At 37.9% G+C, this 27,979-nt stretch overlaps 1 protein-coding gene across 1 annotated transcript in view; it reads right to left on the minus strand.

Moving 5' to 3' along the window:
* PXDNL (peroxidasin like) overlaps positions 1-27,979 on the minus strand; it is a 523,848-nt gene that overhangs the window by 22,164 nt on the left and 473,705 nt on the right. The window contains exons 20-21 of the mRNA XM_023184241.2: positions 5,712-5,826; positions 1,245-1,374 (exon numbers count right to left, since the gene is read on the minus strand). Of these exons, the coding sequence (XP_023040009.2) occupies positions 1,245-1,374; positions 5,712-5,826 (245 nt within the window). The remainder of the gene's footprint in view (positions 1-1,244; positions 1,375-5,711; positions 5,827-27,979) is intronic.

The following is a 27,979-nucleotide window of genomic DNA, read 5'->3' on the forward strand; positions in this document are numbered from 1 at the left end:
CACACACATAAACTAGAAAACGTAGAAGAGATGGATAGATTCCTGGAATTCCTACCCCCCCAGAAGAGAAAATGTGTATTCCCTCCTCATCTATTTAGAGTCCACAAGAAAATCTAATATGAGTTTATTAGATCTTCTCATCTAGACACTCTCTGCCTCACCAGGCACCTTGTACATTGTTTTGACAATCTTGATTAGCTAATCTCCAGCTCCACCGAACATCACTCTGTTCCTTATGTATGTCATAACCTATTTAACCTTAACTGTTTCACCTTCTATAATTGTTATTTAGTAATATTTAGGTAATAACATTACCTGTCTCTTAATTTTAAAAAGACTCTGGAGTGTCTTTTATTCCTTCCTTTCAACTATCCTTAAGTTTTAGGAAAAATGAAATAAGGCATGAGCCAGAACAACTGACAAAATAAGGAAAAGCAGAGCGGGTTGTGGGAATGTTGTTTTCTACAGCTTTGTTAGAAAAAGAAAGCCAGAGAAAACAGTAATTCCTAAGAAGCTTCTTTGACTCTATTCCAAGAAAAATTGATAAGAAAAATATACATTGTGCTATTAACAATTATATCCATCTGTGCAGATGAAGCAGGCATCAAGTTCACAGTTATTCAGACAAGTGCTGGTGAGGCACTCGGAAGCAGCAAGCGGAGCTGGTGCTGACCAAATTCATGCCAGTCAGAGCCCTGAGCATTAGGTAGAAAGGATGAGGCTCTCTGCCTCTTTGTAGTGTGAGTTTCCCCAAGCCCTCCTTCCCTAACTCAATTCTTATTACAATACTACTCCCTGCTGGCGCAGTGACTCACATCCATAATCCCAGTACTTTGGGAGGCCAAGATGGGCAAATCACTTGAGTCCAGGAGTTCAAGACCAGCCTGGCCAACATAGCCAAATCCCATTTCCACTAAAAATACAAAAATTAGCTGGGTGTTGTGATGAGCGCCTGTAATCCCAGCTACTCGGGAGGCTGAGGCACGAGAATCACTTGGACCCAAGAGGTAGAAGCTCCAGTGAGCCAGGATTATGCCACTGCAATCCAGCCGGGGCAACAGAACAAGACTGTGTCTTTACAAAAGCAAAAGTAAAAGCAAGCAAAAAAAGCAACACAACTCCCTATATAGGTTTTTATTATTCTGATACTGTGCTGTATTTGTGGAGAGTTACTGGACAGCTCTTTTATGTTTAGTTATTCCAATGCATACAATAAGGACATGTTATCTGAGGAGAAAACGAACCTGTTCTCTGAGTGCTGTGATGGTTTCCCGAATTTCCGCTGCAAACGTGCTGAAATCTTGGGAGAACTTTGTTTTTTCTAGAACCGTCACGTTTCTCGCATCTTCACCCACATATATTTTATCTTGTTGCCTGTTTATAACAAGAAGCAAATAAAATGCTGAAAAATAAAATTGTGTGAGAATTTTAAAATATCATCAAATCTTCTTTGGTCATTTGGCAGGTACAAGGCATTGTGACTGGTGTTCTGTGTGATCTTAAAAGGAAAATGATATGAATGGGATTCAAAATTAAAATTAAATGGCAGATAAGATGATAATCCAGAGTGTCACATCTGGTTCATGTAATTTATCTAAAATGATAAGAAAGTATTTCTTATGACATAAAGGGAGTGTCTTGTTGTATTACATATATATTTGATATATTATTTCGATCTTAAAGTATGTCTTTTGCTAATGAATTCCTCATTTGACCTTAAACAGTAAAAGAGCAGTGACAAATTTAATATAACATGTTATCCAGTAGTCAGGTAGGAAAGTTGCTTTCTCTATTATAAATTCATGGCAAGAACTAAAATAAGATAAGGATACTATGAGTGATGAAAATCTAACATTTAACCTGATGCAAAATAGCTCAGTCTTGTTGATAATAAAAGGATATAAGGAAATCATGGGTTGAATTTAAGATATGTTTCTTAGAGTTTACTGAAATTATCAAGAAACAGAAGCAAAAAACCAGTTTGGGAAATAGAAATTAAATTTTCTATTTACAATTATGATGTATTGCTAAAATATTTTTAGACAGATTTGATTTATTGGGTATGATATTTGTGTTTCAAGTTCTCAATTTTTTTCCAAATTTTGTAAAAACTTGCTCCTTGTGAAGAAACCATTATAACTTTCAAATTGTTCTGCTTTATTCTATTTGAAATATGTCTTCCATTGTTTACTAAGAAAATGGCTTGCCAGAAACGGTACATTCTATGAGCTTATAAAACAAGTTATAAATCAGAGACATAGTATAGAGTTTACATCCATCAGGGAATTTAAAAAAGGGAAACACAGAAAAATAACAAAAGTTACCAACAGCAGTAGTTTAGTCACTGGATAACTCCATGTCCTCTGAGATCACTGTGAGCTAGAGGCACCATGAGTCAGTACTGACCACATGCTAGCTCCTATACAGTACTGTGTTAAAAGGTTTAAATGTACAAGTGTTGTTAGGGATAATATTGATGCAAATGGTTGGACATTTTACTTTCATAATGCTCTCTTCTGTAAATCTTCAGTGTCTAATCAAAGGTATTTAATCCCGAAGAAGCCTGAATGACTGTATGAAGATATAACCAACAGTCTAAAGACCACATGTGGGCACACAGGGAAGTGGCTGATGTTGGTGAGCCCAGATGTTGTGGAGTAGGAGAGTATTCACAATTTAACAAGTATGTGTGGGTATGGGCCACGCATCAGGCATTCTGCTCAGGTAGATGGGTGCAGGATGTGAGGGTGCTGCCATTAGGCTCCTCACATTCTCTCAAAAAGAACAGTTGGCAAAGAAGCAAGACATACAGCATCCGCACTAGGAAGACAAATAAGAGGTATAACCTCTTATTTATAGGCAACAATACTACATTTTAAGCTTTACTGATGTACAACTGATACACACAAAAACACACATATTTAATGTATACATTTGGATGAGTTTGGACATGTGCATATATACCTGTGATACTACAAAGTACTCAATATAAATATATTCACCACCTCCAAAAATTTCCTTATTTTTTTTTATGCGTACATGTGGTTTGTTTCGGTTTTTGTTTGTTCTTATGATGATATTTAATATGAGATCTATCTTCTCAACCTATTTGACAGTGTACAGTACCATTTATTAACTATAGGTACTAGGTTGTACAGCGAATCTCTAGAACTTATTTGTCTTGCATAAGTAAAACTCTTTACTCATTGAGCAACAATTCTCCATTTCTTCCTCCTCCTAGCCCCTGACCACCAGCATTCTATTCTCTGCCACTCTGAGTCCAACTCTTTTAGATACCTCATACAAATAGAATCATGCAATATCTTCCTTTTGTGACTGCCTAATTTCACTTAGCATAATATCCTCTAGAACTACAATGACATAGCACCTCACACCTGTTAGGATGATTATTACCAAAAAACAAAAGATAACAAGTGTTAGTGAGGATTACACAATGTTGGTGGAAATGTGAGATGGTGTAGCCACTGTGGAAAACAGTATGGAGACTCCTCAAAAAGCAACATGGAACTACCATTTCATCTAGCAATCCCACTCGTGGCTATACAGCCAAAATAATTGAAATGAGGATATCAAAGAGATGTCCGCATTCCCATGTTACCTGCAACATTATTTATAATTGGAACAATATAGAAACAATGTAAGTTTCCATCAATGGACAGATGAACAATACTGTATTGTACACTGACAAATGTGTTAAGAGGTATGATCTCATGTTGTTCTTATCACAATAAAATAAAATTAATAAAGTCAAATGAAATATATAAAAAATAAAGTTTTACTCATAAAAAATAATGTATGCTATTTGAGAAGACTTGCAAAATGCAGTAAAGTGTAAAAGAAAAGTCATCAGTACTCAGTTAAAAAATGGGGGAGGGATGACCTATGTTCATAAGAATGAACGTTTAACATAATTATTTATATTTTTAGTTTGTTATTTCATTTACAAATAGGTGTTTTCCATAGTAAAGATAGCACATTTTATTTTAGAAAAATATGTTAAAGCAGAAGTGCAGAACAAAAAAAAACACTTAAATTAATCAGGAAAAACGATTCTTTTATCTCAAAAATTACTTCACATTGTTGATTTCTGATTGAAAAAAAAAACATTTAGAAATCTCTGAAAAGCACATAATACGAAGAATAAAATCCCCGGTAGTCTCAAACAAACATGAATGCATAAATAAATAAGAAGGCAATGCCTTCTGCCTGGGAGCAGAGCAGTAATGAGTATGGGAAGCTGTATAAAGAGAATCCCACGTCAGGTCCACGTAGTTAGTGCCTGCTCTGCGCAGGCAGGAGTTGAAGTGCTAGAGTGCACTTTGTGTCACTTAAGTGCCCAGTTCTATAAGACACTTTAACTAGCCTGTGTTTCAGGTGAGAATACTGAAGCTTAGAAAGTTCTTAACATGTCCACAGTATACAGAGCTGTTAAACTGCACAGCTGGGATGCAGATTAGGATTCAAAAAAAGAGGGCCTTGCTCTTAACCAGTACACAGTTTATTTTCCATCCATAGAGAGTGGTGGGTAATTTACAGAATGATCAGATTTACATTTTAGACAATTTGGAAGGATGGAAGAGAGGCAAGGAGCCCAGGTAGGAAGGTTTTTGCAAAAAATGAAACACAAAAACTTGTATACTCAAGTTAAAACAGTAATCTTGAAAAGTAGGTATTACATGCCCATTTTACAGCTGAGAAAATGGAGATTTGGAAATTTTATATAACATGCATAGTTACAAAGAGGTAGAAATAGGATTTGAATCCATGTGCCTGACTCTAAATCCTTCACACTTCCTGTCCAACAACACTATCTCCTCTCCTCAATTTTAAATCTTAGAGTACAGGGCCCATATATTGTTCAAGTTTACACCTGTAATTGAAGAAATGGATGCCAAAAATGGATTTTGAATGTGGCTGAATTATACCACTTAGGAGGCAGCTAAGGACAACAAAAATAGGATATATGGTTCCTTGAAAGAATCTGCATGGCCTATGGACTGTGAATTGCAATGTTATTTTGGTAACTTAATTTCACAAGTATGTACTGACTCCTTATTCAATGAAAAGGAGTTACTGGACGTATCTACACACAAGGTAATGTTTCTTCTTTCAGAAGCTTCCAAGTCAACAGTAGGGAGAAACTTTTTAAAGCAATACTTTGTATCAAGCTAATGTACAAGCTACATGAAAGAAGTCCTACAGGATTTCAAAGGAATAAGATTGACATTTTTCAATTTTCAAAGAGTTCAAAAATATACCATCTTGGTCACAAATCAAGGCTTGCTTGCCATGTACTATTCATGAATTCAAATCAACTTAACATGAATTAACTTAAATAGATACTATTACCTTTCTCACAAACAATATGCTATTTCATATTTTCAAAAAGAATCTGAAAAATATCAACTCATAATGTCATTTAAGGGGTCAAAACTAGCATCATGCAATGTAGTTTTCTGCACTTTATTGAGAAAATTCATTGCCAAATACGCTCTGGCTGGGCTACTGCAGAGTGAAATGGAACCCAAACACATTACAGAATTCATTCTGTGTTTGATCCTTTTCATGTGGTTCACCTTATATGCAAATAAGTTAACTGTGGACTCTATTTAAAAAGATAAAAAAAAATTGTAGGTTTGAAGCAAATCTATAGTAAGTTGCCTAAAGAAATGAGATATTTCTATACATACCTACTTCTTAGATGACTTAACTCCATATCTTTCTCATCAGGATAGTTGTATTGAGCTGAGCGTTTCTTTTGAGATTCCTGTGTCACTGCTCTGAACTGTCCTCTACTCCTACAGTCTGTGGGGAAAGAAGTAACCACAATAGCATCATGTGAGATGGGATGTCACGATCTCATCTAGATCATTTCTTTAATGGTCAGAGAGGGAAGAGTGCCAAGAAGAAAGAGCAGAGAGCGAGAGTGAGAGAGACCCATTTAGTCCGTTCCATTTTGCTGGGTGACCACAGTCTCAGATATTTGCTTTTTCATGTCACTGAATCTCTGCTTTGCAGCAGCAAGTGGGATGCAGAGCAGTCTGCAGAGCCTCTGGAGGAGCCCCAGGGAGAGTGATGTTGAATCTTAGTAAGGGCATGGATTGCACGGCGTCTTTTATTCACTAAGGACTTGGCACAACGAAGAAAGAAGCAGAAAAGTCCTGGGTGGAATGCTTGAAATTTGGCAACTCCTCAAAGTGTCTCAGGCACACCTGATACCCACTAGAGATTTGTTTTTAAAGATGCCCCCTGTTACATGTCTGTACTGTGCCCTCAAAGTGGTTAAAATGGTAAGTTTTATGTTATGTGTTTTCATCACAATCAAAAAGATATGAGAATAACATGAAAAACTGGTTGCAAATAAATATGGAACTTTAAAAAGTGGTCTCTGATATAATATGGATATCCCCCTCAAACCTCCTGTTGAGATGTAAGCACCAGTGTTGGTGGAGCCTGGTGGGAGGTGTCTGGATGTGGGAGCAGCTCCCTCATGTCTTTGTGCTGTTCTTGCGATAGTGAGTGAGTTCTCGGAGATCTGTTGTTTACAAGTGTGTGGGACCTCCCCCTACTCTCTTGCTCCCGATCACATCATTCGCCCTGCCTCCTGCTCCCCTTTGCTTTGGCCCTGAGTAAAATCTCCCTGAGGCCTCCCTAGAAGCTGAGCAGATACTGGCACCAGGCTTTCAGTATGGCCTATAGAACTGTAAGCCCATTCAACTGCTTTTATTTATAAATTACCCAGTCTTGGGTATTTTTTATAGCAATGCAAAAACTGCCTAATACACTCTCTAAAATTTCATATGAAAACAGATGGTCTGGAAACTAAGATATTTTGAAAATGAAAAAGAATGATATAGGAATCAACATTCCCAGATAGTAAAACTACTGTACATGAAGTTCAAAAATAAAAATTCTTAATATTGATGGGAAAATAATTGAAGAAATAAAGCAGGATAACAACCCCAGAGCATCTTACCATGCAATCAAATTTAACACATTATATTAGGCAGTACAAATTGGAAAATAGAGAGAGAGTACTTTTGTTCTGGGCAACTAGCAAGTTATTCCTAAAAGAAGAGAAAGTGAAAACAACTTACATCTTCACCTTATCATACGTAAATTAAATTCAAGAGGGATATGACATGAAAGATTATCAAGAAAACATGAATATGAAATTTAGGATGATTTTTAAAATGACACAACAAACTGCAAATGCTATAACACTAAACAAAATAAGAGTAAAACTTGTACATATGAACTCACTGATATTAAAACATACCAAAAATAAACTAAAATGAAAATATCCCAAAATGACAACAGTGACATGTCTAGAAAACTGGTTATGATTGTTACTTGTTTTCTTTTTTGATTTGTACTTCTACCTTTTATTTTCTTTTGTCCTTGTTTTCAATTAAAAAAGTATTTATAAAATCCAAACACAGTTCACTGAAGAAAATCCAAGCCTTCTTATAAGGTTTACAAGTTAATTATCATATTGTTGTATATTACCATAATTAAATAAAAAATTTCTGGAGGCTGAGTGCAGTGGCTCACCCCTCGGCCTCCCAAAGTGCTGGGATTATAGGCATGAGCCACTGCGCCCGACCTATTGCTCCTTTTATAATGATGAAGTCAAAACATTCTAGATAAAGCTGTACATTATACTAAGGGACCCACAGGTGCTTATTTTCCCCTACTGTTATGCTGTTACCTCAGCTTAGTACTTTACTGATAATTAATAACCCATAAATATTTGCAGTTCTGGGTAAAAAAAAAATACCTAGAAATTTTTAAGAAGAATACAACTAAAGAAAGTAAACTTCTATCACAAAATGAAACTCAGTCTTTCTATTTCTGAATAGCACACAGCTTTTGTCAATAAATATTTATGGAGATCTTACTGAATTAAGATATTAGGCTAGGCACTGTAGAGAAAATAAAAATGGATAAGCCATGGTTCCTGATTTTCAATAGGTTGCAAGTATTCTCCCCACTACAATGCAGCATCTCCAGCTAGGCCAAATATCTTTCTTTCCAATTCTCATATAAAAAGGAAAAATGTAGAGAAAAGGCTCTGCAGATAAACTCTCATCATCTATGGTCTTTCATTATTTTGTAGAAAGATAAAGCTTTAAAATTTATTTACTTTAAAGCACCAATAGATTGTTCAAGGTCGCATAAATAAAACCCCAAAGCAAGGAATTGTATATATAACATCACAAGTGTACAGGGATGAGTACACCTGAAGAGAAACAACCCACAAGACTGCAGTGACATGGTAGCTTTCTTGTAATGTGACAGCTAAAATGTTGTAGTTCTGACATCATTTCTTTTAATTCACTTCGTTATTTATTCCTAGATACTGCCAAAGAAGCAGAGTGTCCTTGATTGCTGAATGTTTGGCTGTTAAGCAAACAACATTACATTTAAATTCAATGTTAGTATAGTGGATGCTTTGATTTTATCCCTATGCATATTTATCTTATATAAATATATACATATGCATACATATATAGCTATGTGTATGTGTACATATACATACATGTGTTGAAGCTCTGTTCTTAGGCTTTACATGAATTATTTATTTGAAACTTTACAATAACCCATACTCAATATTATGGGTAACCTGAGGAAATTAAGGCACAGAAAGATTATATTATCTCATACAAATTCCTACAGCTTTTCAACTGAAGAGACAGGGTTTAAATCCAGATTATATTGTCTCGTACAAAGTCCTACAGCTTTTCAACAGAAGAGACAGGGTTTAAATCCAGACGGTCAGACTCAAAAGTCATAATGCCACAGCACAGAACGAGGAAAACAGAAGAAGGTTAACTCCTAGATTTCTGGCTTATGCAACTTGCAAATAATAGGGTCATTATTTTTTAACAGAATGAATGGATGGATGAGTCTAGGATGGAAAGTAAAAGGAAATGACTTAAATTTAGCTCAGCTTAAATTTCTGGTCTATGTATGACATGGGGACGATAGTAGATAGGGTTTTTGAAGACAGCAACAGATGTGGATGAAGATACAGCCAGATAACTAATGTTCAAGGGGCATAATGGGGTGTGTGTGTGTGTGTGTGTGTGTGTGTGTGTGTGTGTGTGTGAATCTAATCTTCCCATTCAGGGCAGCCTTGGTTGCCCCCACCCCAACCCTGCTCTTGCCTTTGCTTTGTGAATGGTGACCTAGATTCTTAGTGAATGAAACAAGATCCTTCCCTATGTAGCACCTTCTTGCCTCTGCAGTCTCATTTCTCCCTAATGCACAATCCACAGCCAGTTATCCTGCTCCAAATTCATTTGGTCTCACTTGACTGACAAATGCCATACATGTCATGTCAGCCTTCTCCAGGAAGCCTTTCTCAACTGCCAAGAGCAAGTCGGATGTAAACTCATTATACTCTCTCAGCACTCTCTGAATACATTGGGTCTCACTCCTCTCATTCTCTGAGGAGAGCAGAAGAGAAGGACCTTGTCCTACCTACCAGTTAATCCTCAGCACCTGCTTGTGGCATGTGCCCAGTAAATGCTTTAATAAAATTAGAAAATTCTCAAGACAGCAGGTTGCTTTAGGAATGTGTCTGAATATTGCAGTTTATTGGAGTGGATTGACAGTCCATGGTGAATAAATAAGGTCAAGTTTGGGAGACTGAGCTATAGTAGCTCAGGCAATCATGTGTCTTTCCATGAATTGATCAAAACTATGCACCTATGGAACACTAGTATCCCAATGCTGTACTCCATAGATTAAAAATACGTCAAAATTGATTTTTTAAATTGGCAAAAATATATGATTTTCATTTTCAACACTTTCAACACCTCTTATTTGCTTGCAAAAAGGGAAAAAGTACAAATAACTGACAGCAACTTACAAAACTGACAATAAATTTGGGGGACACTTTGAGAATGAGTGCATTCATATTGCATATGAAATATCTCCGTTGTCTGGGGTACATGCCCTGGTTCTTTATCTCGTATCGAGAAAAAATTCAGGACACGGACACACACGAAGAGTGGGTTTAGAGGCATAAAGTTTAATAGACCAAAAAGAAGAGAAAGAGAAAAAGCTTCCTCATGCTGGGAAAGCTGGTCGCCCAAGAGAGGGTCTCTGGTTTGGGACCGAACACAATCAATTTTGTACAGAGGCTTGAGGAAGCAGTGATTGATTTACATAGGGTCCAGGGGATTGGTCTGACCAGGTATGTCATTTACATAGCCTAGGAAAAGACTAGTCATCCCACCCCAGGGAAAGACCAGCCCTCCCACCCTAGTCTTTTATTGTGCAAATGCAACTTCTTCTTCTTTTTTGAGAGGGAGTCTCACGCTTGTCACCCAGGCTACAGTGCAATAGTGCAATCTCAGCTAACTGCAACCTCCGCCTCCCCGGGTCAAGTGATTCTCCTGCCCCAGCCTCCGGAGTAGCTGGAATTACAGGCGTGCACTACCCAGCTAATTTTTGTATTATTAGTAGAGACAGAGTTTCACTATGTTGACCAAGCTGGTCTCGAACTCCTGACCTCAGCTGATCCGCCCACCTCGGCCTCCCAAAATGCTGGGATTACATGCGTGAGCCACCGCACCCAGTCGCAAATGCAGCTTCTACCTGGCGGCCACCATGACACCCGCACATGTGGTGACAAGCAAAAGGGAGCGGGAACCGCCATGTTGGATGGACTTGGCTCTTAGCAGCATGTATTTACATACGCATATCTATGCTTGCAGCCTGACCTTTAAGACTGCTTTTTGTTAGAGAAGAAATGATTTGGCGCTGCTTTTTATTAAAGGAAAATTCCACGGAGAACTTTTACCCTCGCTAACTTCCCAAAATAATTTCTTAATAACTCATATATTAATAGCAAAATGGCTTCTAATTCTCATAAAAGAACTGAGTATATTAATACATCATATCCTTAGATGATGTTTCACCTTAATTAGAATTAATACTGAACTGAACTATTCCCACAATTGTTTTGAAGTGAGAGGGTTCCAGTAGCAACCTATTAATATTTCTTCATACTCTTACTGGTATTTCACTTTCTTATTACAATTGTTTTAGGAATCTATCACAGTGTAACAGGTTACTGCAAACGCAATGGCTTAAAATGATACAAACGCATTTTTATGGATTGCTGCGTATTCCCTCAAAATTCGTATGTTGAAATTCTGGCAAACCACGAAAAGTAGGGTGAGGGGCATGGAACGCATTCTCCCACACAGCCTCAGTTGCAACCAGCCCTGCCAGCTCTTGATCTCAGACTTCCTGCCTCTGGAATGGGGAGACACGTTTTGCTGTCCCGTTTGTGGTGCTTTGTTACAGAATCCCAAGCAAACTACCACACGCAGCATATCACATCATCCGTGGCCAGAATTCAGGACTCCAGGCACAGGTTAGCAGGTCCTTTGCTCAGTCTCATGAGGCTCCAATCAAGAGGTTAGTGGGGCTACATTCTCATCTCACCTGGGGCAGAATCTGTGTTGGCAGAACTCATTTCCTCGTGGTTGTGTTATTGAAGTCCACCTGGAGGCCACCCACAGTTCCCTTCCATGAGGCCCTCTCCATAAGAAATAAAAATCAGAAAATGTTATCTCCACAACATAGTGGTTTGCTTTCTCCCAATCAGCAGGGGAATCTTTCTCCTTCCATCTACTAAGACAGAGTCTAATACGAGGTAGCTTCATCATGGGAGTGACACCTCATCACCTTTGCTGTAAGCAGGTCACAGGTTCTGCTCTCACTAAAGAAAAGGGATGACATGAGGGTGTGACTCCTCAGGGTTACCTTAGTGTGTGGTCATCTCAACAACTATCCACTGCACACTGCACTCAACTTGCTCTCATGAATCAGGGAGATAGTTCCCATCATTAAAAAATTTTACTGTAGTATGGAGATCTTGTAAGAAGCTAAAAATAGAACTGCCATTTGATCCAGCAATCACATTACTGGGTATTTACCCAAAGGAAAAGAAATCATTATTTCAAAAAGGCATCTGCACTCATATGTTTATCACAGCTCTACTCAAAAGAAGAAAAATATGAGATCAACCTAAAAGTCCATCGATGGATTAAAAAAGGTGGTATATATACACCATGGATGATATGGTTTGGCTCTGTTTCCCCATTCAAATCTCATCTCGGATTGTTAAGTCTCACATGTCCAGGGAGGCATGTGATGGGAGGTGATTGGACCATGGGGGCGGTTCCCCCATGCTGTTCTCATGATACTGAGGGGGTTCTCATGAGATCTGATGGTTTAAAAGTGAAACACTTCCCCTTCACTCTCCCTTTCTCCTGCCACCTTCTGAAGAAGGTGCCTTCTTCTCCTTTGCCTTCCACCATGATAGTGAGTTTCCTGAGGTCTCCCCAGCCATGCGAAACTGTCAGTCAAAAACCCTCATTTATTTGTAAATTACCCAATCTCAGGTAGTACATCTATAACAGTGTGAAAATGGACTAATACAATGGAATAATAGTCATAAAAAGAGTGAAATCATGTCTTTTGCAGCAACGTGGATGGAATTGGAGGCCATTATCCTAAGTGAAATAACTCAGAAACATAAAAACAAGTAGCACATGTTCTCACTTATGAGTGGGAGCTAACAATGGGTACACATGGATGGACAGAGTGGAATAACATGCTAGAGACTCTGAAAGGTAGGAGAGTGGGAGGGGAGTGAGGGTCGAAGATTGCCTATTGAGTACAATGGTACAAAGAAGTATACAACGAAAAAGTATTCCTATGTCTCAGGACTCTAAGAAAGAAAATGGTGACAAACTTCTTCTAATTTCCAATTTTGTTTTTCTCTCTTTATCATTATTGGAAAAAAATATGTTATTATGTTATTGTGTATGTTACTATGTATTATATATATTATACCTATATAATACATATTAGATATTAGATGAATATATAATTTCTTATAGTTGTTACTTCTGCTTCCTTTATTTTTTAAGCCAGCTATTAGATTTATTCATCACTTCCGCTTTTATCTTCATTCAGGCTTTCTCAGAACATTCATATTTATTTAGCTGTCTTTTCTCTACCATCTTTAGCTGTGTGTTTTGTCAATTTACTTTTATTATTACATTTTTAATAAAACTACACATTTGTTTCTGTATTTACCTCTGTTACCCATACATTTTGATAATAATGATGTCATTAATATTTTTAGATATTCGACTTAAATTTTGTTGCCTTATTGATAAAATATTTATTTGGTCTAATGACTAAAAAAATTCTAAGTAGCTATTTTCTTTTAAACTTGATTATTTTAGATTAGTTGCATTGTGGTAAAAGATAATGAAGTCTGCTTTCAGGAATTTTAGTGTTTCTAGTGACCTAGCATATAATCAATATTTGAGAATCCTTATGAATATTTGAAGATAAAGTTAATTTTAGCTTATAGGGACAAAGTTAAATACATCTTTCACAAATTGATCTCATTAATAATATTCAAACACAATTCTATTAAGCTGTGCTGAATGGATGCTAAGCTATTTCAAAATTGAGATTTAAAAAACTTCTTTTTTCAGTTAATGCTTTTCTTACATTCAACTGTGTATTGTTATTGCCACTCCTGTTTCTGTGTGCCTGACTTAACTTTGATGTATGCTTTCATATTTGACCATTCTCAATATTTTGCTTATGTATGGCCCTTGTTAATGGTATAGAGTTAAAAATCTGCTTTTTAGATATATAAAGGAGTCTTTGACTTCCAGTAATTCTCTTAAGGCACTGAAATTTCAGGCACATTTGGGTCTTACGAGGATTTTAAGAATTTTGTTCTTCAATGTTTCCTTTAGACTGCATATCGTTGGTTTTCCCTAGTGATCTGCAGAGCATATATCCTGTTTACCAAATATTTTGCATTTTATGGGAACATATTTGAAACTAAATTTCATTAATTATCAATGTCATACTTTAGCAATGTTAAGAATTACAAACGTAATGAGGATTTCCAAATTTTCTAATTTTTATCATTTATCATCATGCTTATGCTAAGTTAATATTATCAGTAGAGTTTTGACTTACTTGATTATGGCACAAACAAATGGACAATTACAAAATTTGCTGAAATAAGAAGATTGGTAACAAGGACTTGTGAATGTTGTTTAATTACACCTGCAATGCCTAAAGTATTATGTGAGCACTCTTGAGCCTATTGATTAGCTGATATGAAAAAATAGCTTAAATTGATGTTAAAATGTCAAGATTCTTGCATTTGTAATTCATTAGCATAAGATTCTACAAAGGAAGGTCATCAGCTACAAGACAGTTCTCATATTTACTAAAAGGCACGTTTCTAATGGGAAAATGCTAAGAGGAACATATCTGATGGAAAAATACCGAGAGGCCCTACTTATCTGATGATAAAATAAACTTCTAGTATTAAGAAACCATTTTCTTAAGCAACTTGGTAAAGCCCTGCTAATGAATTGCCTAATCCTGGTACAGAAAGATTTTTCTTTCTTCTATGATATAATAGATTGTAAATAAATGCAAAATGCTCTATTTGGAAGATAACTTATTCTTAGAACTTATGAGAGGGTTATTTTCAAGGGAATGCTTTGTACTCTACGTAAAGTCAACATCATCAGTAGAGTTTGATTAATATTGTATATCACTGAACACTCATCCTGTTTTGTATCATTTCAGGGCTACTTATTTGCCCCTTTTCCAACTGTAATGTTCTCACCTTGATTTCAACAAGTTTTGCATACAAGATATTAGGTACTAACAGACCCAAGGAGAGTGGGAGATGTCCTTATGGTTTTCTATTAAAAATAGCAAAAACTTTCAAAGACAAACCTGAGATCACTGTTGCAATGTAATTGCTTCATTAAAGCTTTATAGGAGTTGTTGAAATCTTACTTCTTTAGTAATACTTAGAAGGCATTGTATAAGTTAAGCATGAAACAACCACAGCATCATGAAATATGATGGTAATAAAATTAGTCTCTTGTGAAAGAAATTAAAGTTTAATTAGTTTACAAACATAAGCACAATTTCTTTGAAAGGAAGTCATGCGCAAACCTAAATATATTTACATTTGTACATAAAATATACTGTATTTACAATTACTTGATGCTTTAAAGACAGAACTTAATGTGAAGTATGCAGCTGGAAATTACAAGAGCAGATGGTTCAATAAATCCCAGTAGAAAATATACATCTGTTGACTCTTCATGAAATTGTTTTATTTGAAGGAAGTTTTATCTAATCGAGTGGCATGGAGTCCTAGTACATCACTTATCTTGTCTTAGGAAATATCCCACCCACCTTAGATGTAAGTTTTCAATTTCTAAAATAAATGAGGGTAAATCATTTTCTGTTCCATGTTGAAGAGAATGCTTTCTATTTTATGCAAAGTCAGTTTTATCAGTAGAGTTTTGACGGATTTATGACACAAACAAATGTGTCAATTGCAGAGTTTGCTGAAATTAGTAGATTGGTAATAAGAACTTGAGAATATTATTTAATTGCATCTGTAATGACTACAGTATTATGCAAAGACTCTTGATCTATTGATTAACTGATACTGAAAATTAGTCTAATTTGATGTTAAAATGTCAAGATTTTTGCATTTTCAATTTTTTAGCACAGGATTCTAAAAAAGAAGACCACCCAGCTAAAGAAGAGTTCCTATGTTTACTACTGGTGAAAGAGATTTGGAGAAAATCATAGAAGGTATAACAAAAGGAAAACTAGCGATGAGGTGACATGGTGGGGTGAGGAAAACAAATGAACTTGGCAATGGGGAGTCTGAGCTCTATCCCTAGGTCTGCTAATAAATAACTGAGGGCAAATTACTTAAACCTTTCCAACTTTTGCTTCTTAATCTTAAGATGAAGTGTTGGGTTTTTAATTTTGTTTCTTAGTCAAATAATCTCTTAGGTCACCTCCAGCTTCAAAAATCTATACCTGGCTGGGCACGGTGGCCCACGCCTGTAATCCCAGCACTTTGAGAGGCCGAGGTGGGCGAATCATCTGAGGCCGGGAGCTTGAGACCAGCCTGGCCAACATGGTGAAACCCTGTCTCTACTAAAATACAAAAATTAACTGGGTGTGGTGGAGGGTGCCTGTAATCCCAGCTACTCAGGAGGCTGAGGCAGGAGAATCGCTTGAACCCGGGAGGCGGAGGTTGCAGCGAGCCGAGACTGCGCCATTGCGCTCCAGCCTGGGTGATAAGAGTGAAACTCCATCTCAAAAAAAGAATAAAATAAAAAAAAAAAGAAAATCTGTACCTAAGATAGCTAAGGAAAGAAAAGAACCTAGGAATATAATGTGAAACGTTCTATAAAGTATGTTAAGTGATATAAAATATTAAATCTCAAAGAAAATATGAAAATTTTTGCTTTATCTTTTATGCCGGTAAAATAAGATTCTTGGCTTTATCATTATATTCATTCATTTATCAATCTTGGTTACTGTGATCTTTTGATAACTACAAATTTAGCATTTGTCTCATGAGGTTTCCCTTTTCCCTTTTCCTTAAAAGCAAATCAAATCAAACAACATTTTGAATACTTGCTGCTTATAATTTCACCAGCTACGGATCTGTCGGAGCTCTCTTGGTTCCTCATCTTTTCTTAATATTTTCAGCGGGCACTTACTGTTTCCTAGGCCTTACCTACAGCACTGAATTATTATGTTTCTGCTGGCTAAAAGAACAATAACTCCAGTGAAGCAGCTGATTCATCTGATAATTATCCCCCAAACCACCCTACTGTTTATATAAGCTCTGAGTCAACTTGTAAGTTGTTTTGTCATAATTTGGACACTGTCAGTGGAATAGCATTTTCTCATGTACCTAGAAAAATAAAAAACCCTCCTCATGTACAACAAGCAACATAATCTTTCGCCAGAATATCCCATTATTTGAAGCAGAATATAGTCTCATTATCCTTACCAGTATTAATCCTTCCAGAATGCTATATTAATGAACTAAGTTATAAGTGTACTGGTTTTCTCCTACATATCTTGTACCAAAGAGATCCATTCACCTGAGGCAAGAGTATACACAGAAGCAGCACAGAATTCCTGGCTTGCCGCTGCCATGTTTCTACATTCTCTGGTACTACTGATAGCAGTTCCTGTGCAAACACAGCATTCCGGGAATGACTTCCAGTAAAATGCTGGGTGGCCAATGATAAATGATTCTACAGAGAATATCAAGAAGTGGTTCCTGAAGGAGGTCATCTGAGCAGATAGTATCTGATGTGGCTTCTTCGGATGCATTTGCACATATTTTTTCACACATATTTAGATGCAACTTGCTCATATTGACAAAACCGGAGTCAGTATACACACACAATGGAGAGTATAAATCTATGTATCAAAATAACATGGACAGAGAAATTAACTCACAAGGTAAAAGCAAAAAGTTGGCAACCCCAGAGTGGAACAAATAGGAGGCCTAGGGAAGAAAAAATCCCTGACTTTTTTGGAGATTAACCACATGATTTTCATTTTTTCCTCATGGAGGGCTTGTAGGTTTACTTTTGAGTAGGAAAGACATATGTCAGATTGGACAATTCTGTCAATATCCACAACATACCTTTAAAGCTATGCTTACTTCTGGGGATCACATTTTAATAAAGACCTTGATGAATTATAATGTTCTGAAAGAAAAACAGATTAGCAAAATCAGAGTAATGAAGCAACTCTAAATCATGCAGCATGAAGAAACTAGGGAGTTTAGGGTGAATGGTGTCTGTTTAGTGCAAAAGAAAAAAGTCATTATAGAAAAGAAAGTCATCTTCAAAGGAAAAGTGTAATGTCATACCAAAGGAGAATTAGAATTATCCCACGTTTCTCCACAAGGTGAAAATGACCAAATGGAAACCTGTTATGATAAGTTTCAGATTAGTATAAGATTAGTATATATCTTAGTATAAGATTAGTATATAATCTTAGTATAAGATTAATAATGAAACCTAATGAATTATTTTTAAATGAAATAGATTGCTCAGACGATGTGGGCTCAGAGCCCATGGGATTTCATCTTCTCTCTTCCCAGGCTAAAAGACAGGAGGGGGCCAGATGAAAACAGTAAACAGGTAGTACCAGTTTTGCTTTTTACTTACGATAATCCTGAGGATCCTTCTAAGAGCTTTTTTGTCTTCAAAGAAATCAGTATTTTAGAACTGAATTCTAGGTCACCCCTTAGCTTCAGATCAAAACCGGTTTACTCAGACCTTGTGTCAGTACATTCCTAGCTCCCACAATAGTGTGAAAAAAATGATTAAACAGGATCTTCTGTGACCTTGAACAACCAGATGTGCTGGATAATGCTGTCAGACAGGAAAGCTCACATGTCTGTGCTGTCCCCAAAGAGCTCAGGCCTTGGTCAGCATGCACCTCCACCAAAGACAAGAGGAAGAATCTCCCCTGGCCCTTACATGAGGTCCTCATTACAGGATGCTCATTGCAGCATGAGGACACTGAGCTCACAGGGATTTGGGAGCATGGTGCCCTGAAGATAAGCACCCCAAAGATGGGTCTTCTTCCCCTCCCCCACAACCCCAGGGGACAGGCCTCCCCTGGGCAAGTGGCATAGGAACATAGAGGCCACAGTGTGCTTGAGAGGAGAGGGAAGCCCTGGGGAAGAATGCAGCACACAATACTCCTGAAGGCCACAGCCCTGGGGGAGCCACACCCAGCCCTCCCCAACTGAGAACTCAGAGCAGCTCTCCTCTGAAAGGACTTAATGTTCAGATTTCTGGGGTTGCTCCGAGAGCTTCTGCCCTCAGAGCATGCAGCGTGTCTCCACTTCTCAGAAGGCCAAGAATGAACTGAATAAGTGGGTTGTCTTCCTGCTCTAGCCTAGGGGAGGCTGATGTCCTAGCCCAGCCCAGTGAACCTGTCTCCTTCTGCTAGGTTTCTGCCATGGAGATAACCAAGACAACTTGAGCCAAGATAAAAAAGTCACTGTTCATGAAAGGGTCCTGAACAGTCATCAGAGAGAGGAGCCACTTTCTCAGTGAAAACATGACCCAAGGGACAGAGATGACAAAAGAACATCTGTTTAAAATAGTAACAATAATAAATATTAATAATACAAGTAGTTAGGCATTTCTGATGCTGCAAATGATGCCCTAAAACTTAAAACAGATGATGTTGGAACTAAGAAGTTAAATAGATAAATTTAAAAGGAGGTTGATCTCTGTTGAGACTGATGGGTGAATTTGATATAAGTGATCATGTGCAAAAAATATGTCAGAGCATTTAGCAAAAATATAAAAGAGAGTAATATGAAAGAAAAGAAAAGAGACTTGGAGGGTAGACCTAATGCTCAAATAAAGAATGTTTCAGAAGGAAAAAAAAAATATTTGGAGGATACATATAGATACACAGTAATTAAGGAAATATATGCTATAAATTTTCCCTTGTTGAAGAAATATCAAAATCTGTGAATTGAAATTGTTCCCTAAGTTTGACACTGGATTGATAAGGAAAGTTACATCTAAGCATATTCTGCTCTAATTCTGAACAAAAGATCTTACAGAATCCCATTAAAAAAGAATTAGAGACACCTATTTAAGCAAGGGAAAAAATCCAGATTGGCACCTATCACACCTATCCTTCCAATTGCAATATAAGATGCTAGAAATCAGGGAAGGAACACTGGCAAAGAGTAGGAAAGATCACAGTCCAGGAATCCTGTGCAAGTAAGATGTTCTTCACTGTTCAGCAGGAAAAAGATACTTGAGCATAAAATATTATTTGCAGAATACTTTACACAAGTACTCAATTTGAAAGCTTTACTTGATAGGCCACTTTAGGAAAAGAGAAAAGAAAAAAAAAAGCAATGAGTAGTAAAGGCAAGCATTTTCCACCTATATATGCACACACCTATAGATGTGTACTATTACTCTTGTGTAGCCTGAATATGTATATATCTATACATGCATGTATACAACCATTCATGTATATACTTTTGTGTACACATATAAACATACCCATACATGTTTACAAATATATATGTGCACACGAATACATGTACACACATCTACATATACACACTCATACATGCTTATACATACAATGCCTATTCATGCACATGACTATACATGTACATATGCATACTTAAATATGTATATATCATACATACACATAGCTATACATGCCTATGCTATACATACATCTACATGTACGTGCTTATGCACACACATGTATATATGTACACAACTACACATGCACACACCCATATGTATACACACTCATGCATGCACACACCTATCCATGTACAGTTATATACACACATACATACACATGTTGTTAAGTTTAGCCCAAAGCTACCTCCTTACATATTTTAAGTTCAGCCTAAAGGTTTTTCCAGACATAGTGAACTGTAACCTAACTGGATGTGTAAACAGACTGTAGTTTACACTTGTGTCAATCACTAAGTTTTGGACAATCAAAGGCAGCCAACTGTACAGACTGTGTTCAATAATGCAAACGCTGGTCTGGAACCAATCTGGCTGTTTCTGTACCTCACTTCTGTTTTCTGTACATCAGTTCTCTTTTTCTGTCCATAAATCTTCCACCACATGACTGCGCTGGAGCCTCTGAGCCTACTCTGGCTCAGGAGTCTTCCTAATTAACAGATGGTGTCAGAAGTGGGACCTGAAGTAGCACTTCCCCTGATGCCCAGGAGCAACAAGTGATCAAGGGAGGTCCCTGCCAGGCCCACTGTGGTCACTGCTCTCTCACAACAGCTGGGGATCCTGGTAAATTCTCTCTCAGATTCCAAAGCTCCACAGATTTGTTTTTAGCTCTCTGAGTTTGTTTGACCAAATTTTTTATCTGAACTGGGTTCAGAAAACACAACAGAAACTGGACTGATGCAGAATCGCATTGAATCTGATATTAACTTGCTTGGATCCAGTAGAGGCCTCTTATGTCTGACAGAAACTGATAATAAATGGAAATATTGCAGGAGGTGTAAATTTCAGCTTCTGGAAATTCACAAAGATTTTTGTGTTCTACCGCTTCCTAGCACTTTTATTTTTGTGTGTGCTTAGGTAGGAAAAAAAATCATTAACTAAGTTGATCAAGGAGATCTGATAGCCAAAGCCAAGATGTAAGCTAAAAAGGAGATCCTTAGTTTCTAAAGAACTGAATAATCCACCTTCCATTTATGCCTACATTTTCATGTATAAATATCAACTCTGGAAGCAGCAAACACTTATAGAAGTGGTAAAATCTAACTAAAGGTAATTTAAAATTAGAATGGAATGTTCCAAATGAATAACACCACACTTTAAGCAGTGAATCTGAAAATGAGAATTCCTGGCCAGGTGCGGTGGCTCACGCCTGTAATCTCAGCACTTTGGGAGGCCAAGGCAGGTGGATCACTTAAGGTCAGGAGTTCGAGACCAGTCTGGCCTACATGGTGAAACCCCCATCTCTGCTAAAAATACAAAAATTAGACAGACTTGACAGTGGGCACCTGTAGTCCCAGCTACTTGGGAGGCTGAGACAGGAGAATTACTTGAACCCCAGGATCTTGCCACTGCACTCCAGCCTGGGCAACACAGTGAGATTCCATCTCAAAAAAAAAAAAAAAAAAAAAAAAGAAAGAAAAGAAAAGAAAAGAAAAAGAAAAGGAGAATTCTTGAATTAGTCTCATTTAGGGACACCTATTGATAGGCAGAAGCTTCTAAAAAGATTTTATTATTTTTACTATTTTTTAAAAGACTTTTTGTACATGGAAAATCAAAAGTTTAAGTGACTAATTGATAAGAAAATATCTATTAACCTTTTGGTTTAGTTATTATTCTTCCCCAAAGGCAAAAAGAAAGCTATCCCAAAGTGTTTACAAAAGATAAGACCTTCAGTAAAGTAGACTGTCTTCTTTCTCACAGCAATCCATGCTGAATCCAGTCATGGAAAATGCTTTCTTTGCCCTATTCCTTAATGGGCTCCATACTGAACTCGGTAATTTTAGCTAAGAAACAGTAGCTAAGTTAAAAAGAACACCCATGGTACTAAAATATGCCTTTCTGGAATTTCACTGGCTACTGGCTATCTTTAAAACTTTTTGTAAAAGAAATCTACATTTATAAAGGAAATCTGCATCTTTAAGGATATCTGCCTGTGTACATTAGAAACTCTTGCCATTGTTTACAATTTACATGACAAGTCATTTTTTAAAATGCTTTTCGTACTATCTTGTCTTAACTGAACTTTTACTTTCACTATTTTTTCCTTGGTTTGAGCTGATGACACAATATTTAGGCCTAAAGTCTTAGCTCTGTGCTGTCGAAATACAGATTTTCTTGTTTGGCTTGGGAGTTGGCCCTTTAGAAGTACAGATTTGGAGTTGCCTGGCTGGAGGTTGCTTAGGGCAATGAAGCATGTGATTGAAAAAGGGATAGTCTAAAGAGAGAAAGTAAAAATTATTTATAAGCTAGCTTTATGAAAGCCAGAAGATCTGTCTCTGTCTGTGTTCATATGTCTACTATATATGTTAAGTGTATGTGATAAGATTTGGTAAATAAAATTAGTTTTTAAATTGTTGGCAAAATATGAATGGTTTTAAAATTGTCAGTTAAATATAAGTAGGTACTTGTTTGATTTGACTGTGAGCTTATGGTTTGGTTTTCAGAGTCTGGATTCGGTGATGTGGACAGGTGGCCATGGTGAAGCCTGGGGATAAGTTCTCAGTTCCTAGAACAGCACCCACAAGCCAGGATCAAGCCAAACATGGCCCCTTCTTCCCTGGCCCAGTTTTGCCTCCTGGCTTCTCTGGAAGGGGTTTATCCTCCAGTCATCCTCCTCACAGCTGTTTTCTGTCCTGACTTCTGCATCAGGCATGGAAATTCAGGACTTAGACAGGCATTGCCCTTCATAGTCCTCCTGGGTGCCACGTGGCTAAATGGCATATGGGGGAAGACATTAGGGAAGGTACCTGGGGGAAGACAGCAAAAGTACTGTAGTAGAACAAGTCACAGACAAAATCCCTCAGACACCAAGTTAAAGAAGAAAGGGCTTTATTCGGCTGGGAGCTTCAGCAAGACTCACGTCTCAGAAACAGAGCTCTCCGAGTGAGCAATTCGTGTCCCTCTTAAGAGCTTACAACTCTAGGGGTCTGTGTGAGAGGGTTGTGGTCAATTGAGCAAGCAGAAGGTATGTGACTGGGGGCTGCATGCACCAGTAATTAGAATGGAACAGGAAAGGGATTTTCACAGTGCTTTTCCATACAATGTCTGTAATTTATAGATAACGTAGCCAATTAGGTCAGGGGTCAATCTTTAACTACCAGGTCCAGGGTGTTGTGCCAGACTGTCTACCTGTGGATTTCATTTCTGCCTTTTAGTTTTTGCTTCTTCTTTCTATGGAGGCAGAAATTGGGCAGAAGATAATATGAGGGGTGGTCTCCTCCTTTAGTACCTAGGGGAAGACATTTTCAGTGAATGTTTTCCGATTGTATGAAAGCTTTCCCATGCACAAGGGCTGAGGTTATATCAGTAGCTAAAAGATTATTCCTGGAGAAATAGCCAGAGATAGGATACTTATTTCACTGGACAAGTTATAAAACAGTTAAGCAAGGTATTACAGATACTATAGTACTGGGCAAAGCTAACTGAATTGACTGAATTGTTTTGGTCAAATGTATTGTAGATTAATGACAATCAGACCCACTTCTGGTGTAAAACATAAGTTGACACCTTTATTATATCACTGAAAGGCCTATCCCCCAATAATACAGTCTCATATACCTTCTACTAATAAACTCTAACATAACTAAATGCTGCAAAGCCTTAATGCACTATGTCAAGGTGTATTTTCACAAGGTAAAGAAAGCTTTATATGGTGATCTGACTGAGGACAATCAATCCCTTCACAATCTAGAACCTGAAGACTGAATCTTCTGAGAACAACATCAGCGTTGGCCTTTGCCATCACATTGTAGCAAAACTTTGAGACCTTGAACCTTGGGTTCATGACCTCACAATTCAGAAGGTCCCCTCCACACTCTTACAAATGTACTCCCACTGGAAACTTTAAGGTAAAGCTAACCAGGGAAAGTTCTCCCCAGAAGAAGATGACACCATTGACATGGGTAGCTTTTTCACCAGATTGAGAATCAAGACTTATCTGCTATCATAAGACTCTTATCTTTCTATTTTTTTCATTGCTTATACTTCTGTGAACAACAAAAGTGAAAAAGGAGACTGTTGTGTGGACTCATGGAGTATACTTTAATGTTGTGAAAAATATTGAAGCCAGCCTTATACATAGACAACTTTATGCTTTGATAGATGGAAGATGAAGGGCCAGTGTAAGTGAGAAATGTTCATGGTACATTTGTTGTCTCATAATCAGTCAGAAACAGAATATTGATACCCTCCTCTTAACCTACATCATAGGTTAAAGAGAACATTGCTGCCACAGGTTATGGAGAAAATTCATAGGAAGCCTTCACTCTTCCAAATGGGCATCTTTTGTTAGGTTTCTTTTCCCACAGTTTGGAGTAAATGAAGCAATGATTAGAAATTTATCCCTCATGATAGGCTCTTGTAGCAGATAACACTGTAAATGCTATGTTATACAATAGACTTTTTTTTTTCTTTATTTTATTTTAGAGATGAAATCTTGCTTTGTAGCCCAGGCTGGAGTGCAGTGGCACGATCTCGGCTCACTGAAACCTCTGCCTCCTGGGTTCAAACAATTCTCTTGCCTCAGCCTCTCGAATAGCTGGGATTACAGGCACCCACCACCACACTCAGTTAATTTTTGTATTTTTAGTAGAGATGAGGTTTTACTGTGTTGACCAGCCTTTCCTGGAACTCCTGGCCTCAAGTGATCTGCCCGCCTTGGCCTCCCAAAGTGCTGGGATTATAGGATTGAGCCACTGTGCCCAGCCGGTTATACAACAGACTTTAAATGCTCCTGTGAAAGTTGTGCTAAATAATAAAATTGCTCTAGATTACTTAGTGGTAAACAGAGAAGTGTCTGTGCGGTTGTTGGCACTTCTTGTTACCCATGAAGAAATACATCACATCAGATATTATAGAGATTCAGTTGTAAGGAATTAATGAGCAGGCTCCTTGGTTAAAGTGAGTAGATTCTTTACCTAGCACATTCTTTGACCTATTTGATTTTATTTGGTTGGTTTGGTTTACGGGACCCCAGGTAAGGAGCATATTCCAAGCTCTTAGTATTGTCCTCCTGATAATCATAACAGCAGTCTCCCTGCTGCACTGTATTCTCCCAAAAATTTTAAACGTTTGCATGCAGCCATCTGTAGAATGTCAAATGGCCTTTCTTCAAGTGGAATGACAAAATCTCAAAGAAACATGTGACCATGAGAACATCGTAGCCTATGAATGATATGCTGAGACAGAAAACCCAAAATGATGGTAACTGAGAGTGGTGATAAGGCCCTAAGTATTGGTCACACACTCACCTATGTGAGAACCTTACCAAAAAGGGAGAGGAGGCTTTAAACAAAATTATGGGAGGTCATTGTTTTGGACTGAGCTCCTGCACTAGGCCCCAACAAACCAGACAAAAACAAAATGGAGGCACTTATGCTAAATGCAACATAACCAAACTGAAACTTTAAGGAAGGAGATAGGTCCTAAAATGATCATTTTTTCCCCCTGTAAACAGCAGATTCCAACAAAAGAAGGTTGCCCCTACTCTAACCCTCATGCACACACAAAATTACTTGACGTTTAGGATGATGATAGAGTGACATTAATTCCTGAAGTTTTGGTCTATCTCCCAAAGTTGAGAGGATGACCAGAAGAAATTGCTAAATTAAGTTTAGCCCAAAGCTGCCTCCTTACAAATTTTAAGTTTGGCCTAAAGATGTCTGGGCATAGTGAACTGGAAGTGCAAACAGACTGTAATCAACTCTTGTGCCAGGTGAGCCTCATAATCAGTTGGCCAATCAAAGGCAGCCAACTGTTCAAATTGGGTTCAAATAAGGCAAAACCCGAACTGTGATCAATTTGGCTGTTCCTGAACCTCACTTCTGTTTTCCATACGTCGTTTCTCTTTTTCTATCCATAAATCTTCTTCCACCACGTGGCTGTGCTGGAGTCTCTCTGAGCCTGCTCTGGCTCAGGAGGCTGCCCTTTGTCAATTAAAGTCTGTGAAATTCAATTTGTCTGAGGTTTTTAACAATGTACACATCTATATGTGTACACACCTATACTTGTATACAGACATAGATGAAACATTTTATGTATTTATGTATATAATGCATATGCAAATAATGGGAAAAATAAATAAGGCTAATTTGAAAAGGGAAGCTCTAAATAACAGTAAATGAAGTAACTAAATTAAAGAAAGTCCCCACATTAATGAAGCCCTCTGTACACTAGGACCTGATGGTAGGCAGTGCACAGGGAGAAGGAGCAGCACAGATGAAATGCAGCAGCTACTTTGTTACAGAGAGGACCAAGGGACTGAAAGAAATCTACTTAAGCACAAAAAAATTCAGATAAGCCAGGTGCGGTGGCTTACACCTGTAATCCCAGCACTTTGGGAGGTCAGGAGTTCAAGACCATCCTGGTCAACATGGTGAAACCCTGTCTCTACTAAAAGTACAAAAATTAGCCAGGTGTGGTGGTGGGTGCCTGTAGTCCCAGCTACTCTGGAGGCTGAGGCAGGGGAATCACCTGAACTCGGGAGGTGGAGGTTGCAGTGAGCCGAGATCGCGCCACTGCACCCAGCCTGGCGACAGAGCAAGACTCCGTCTAAAAAAAAAAAAAAGAAGAAAAGAAAGAAATTCACATAAAAGGAAGCAAGTATGTTGCTGCTGGGTAAATGATGAAACCGTTTCAATTTAGTGGTAAGCCTGGGATGCTCACCCTCACCATTGTTAACACATAGCATTTGCAGAGAGCTCATACAGATCGATTAAAGGACAAAGACCATGAACACACAATGCACACAGCCAATCCCCAAAACCAAAAACCATGGAAACAGCTGTTTAAACATACTAACAGAGAAATGAAAATTAAAATGAGCTTGAGATAATTAAGTTTTTACTCACTGCACTATCAAAAAACCGAGGACTATATTAACAATTGCTGGTCGGGAAATAAAGTGGGTATTAATATAATTGTTTGTGGAATCGTCATGTTTATCTTTTTGGAAATAAATATGACAACACTTTTTTTCATTAAAAAGCCTATATCCTGTACCTCAGCAACTTTACTTTGGGAATTCTTTTTTTTTTTTTTTTTTTGAGACGGAATCTGGCTCTGTCGCCCAGGCTGGAGTACAGTGGCTGGATCTCAGCTCACTGCAAGCTCCGCCTCCCGGGTTTACGCCATTCTCCTGCCTCAGCCTCCCGAGTAGCTGGGACTACAGGCACCCGCCACCTTGCCCGGCTAGTTTTTTGTATTTTTTTAATAGAGACGGGGTTTCACCGTGTTAGCCAGGATGGTCTCGATCTCCTGACCTCGTGATCCGCCTGTCTCGGCCTCCCAAAGTGCTGGGATTACAGGCTTGAGCCACCGCGCCAGAACCTAGCCTATGGAAATATAAGTCCTCATATGCAAAGTATGACTGTATAAATGTTGGTATATACAATCCTATCCATTAAACACTAAGCAATATTTTAAAGGAATTACTTATATAAGAAATACATAGAATGACTTGAGGAAATTTATAAAAACAATGCACGACAATGGAAGTAGTTAAGGGCAGAAAGGAAAACAAAAACACCATGCTGTTTTAGAATGGTCTCTAGTTTCTGTGAAGAGAAACTGAAATTCATGGGTTAAAAACTGTGGGTAGGGCCAGGTGCAGTGGCTCATGCCTGTAATCTCAGCATTCTGGGAGGCCGAGATGGACAGATCACCTGAGGTCGGGAGTTCGAGACCAGCCTGACCAACACGGAGAAACCTTGTCTCTACTAAAAATACAAAAATTAGCCAGGCCTGACGGTGCATGCCTGTAATCCCAGCTACTCGGGAGGCTGAGGCAG

Source organism: Piliocolobus tephrosceles, chromosome 7 (assembly GCF_002776525.5).
Source record: "Piliocolobus tephrosceles isolate RC106 chromosome 7, ASM277652v3, whole genome shotgun sequence".
NCBI classification, from domain to species: Eukaryota; Metazoa; Chordata; class Mammalia; order Primates; family Cercopithecidae; genus Piliocolobus; species Piliocolobus tephrosceles.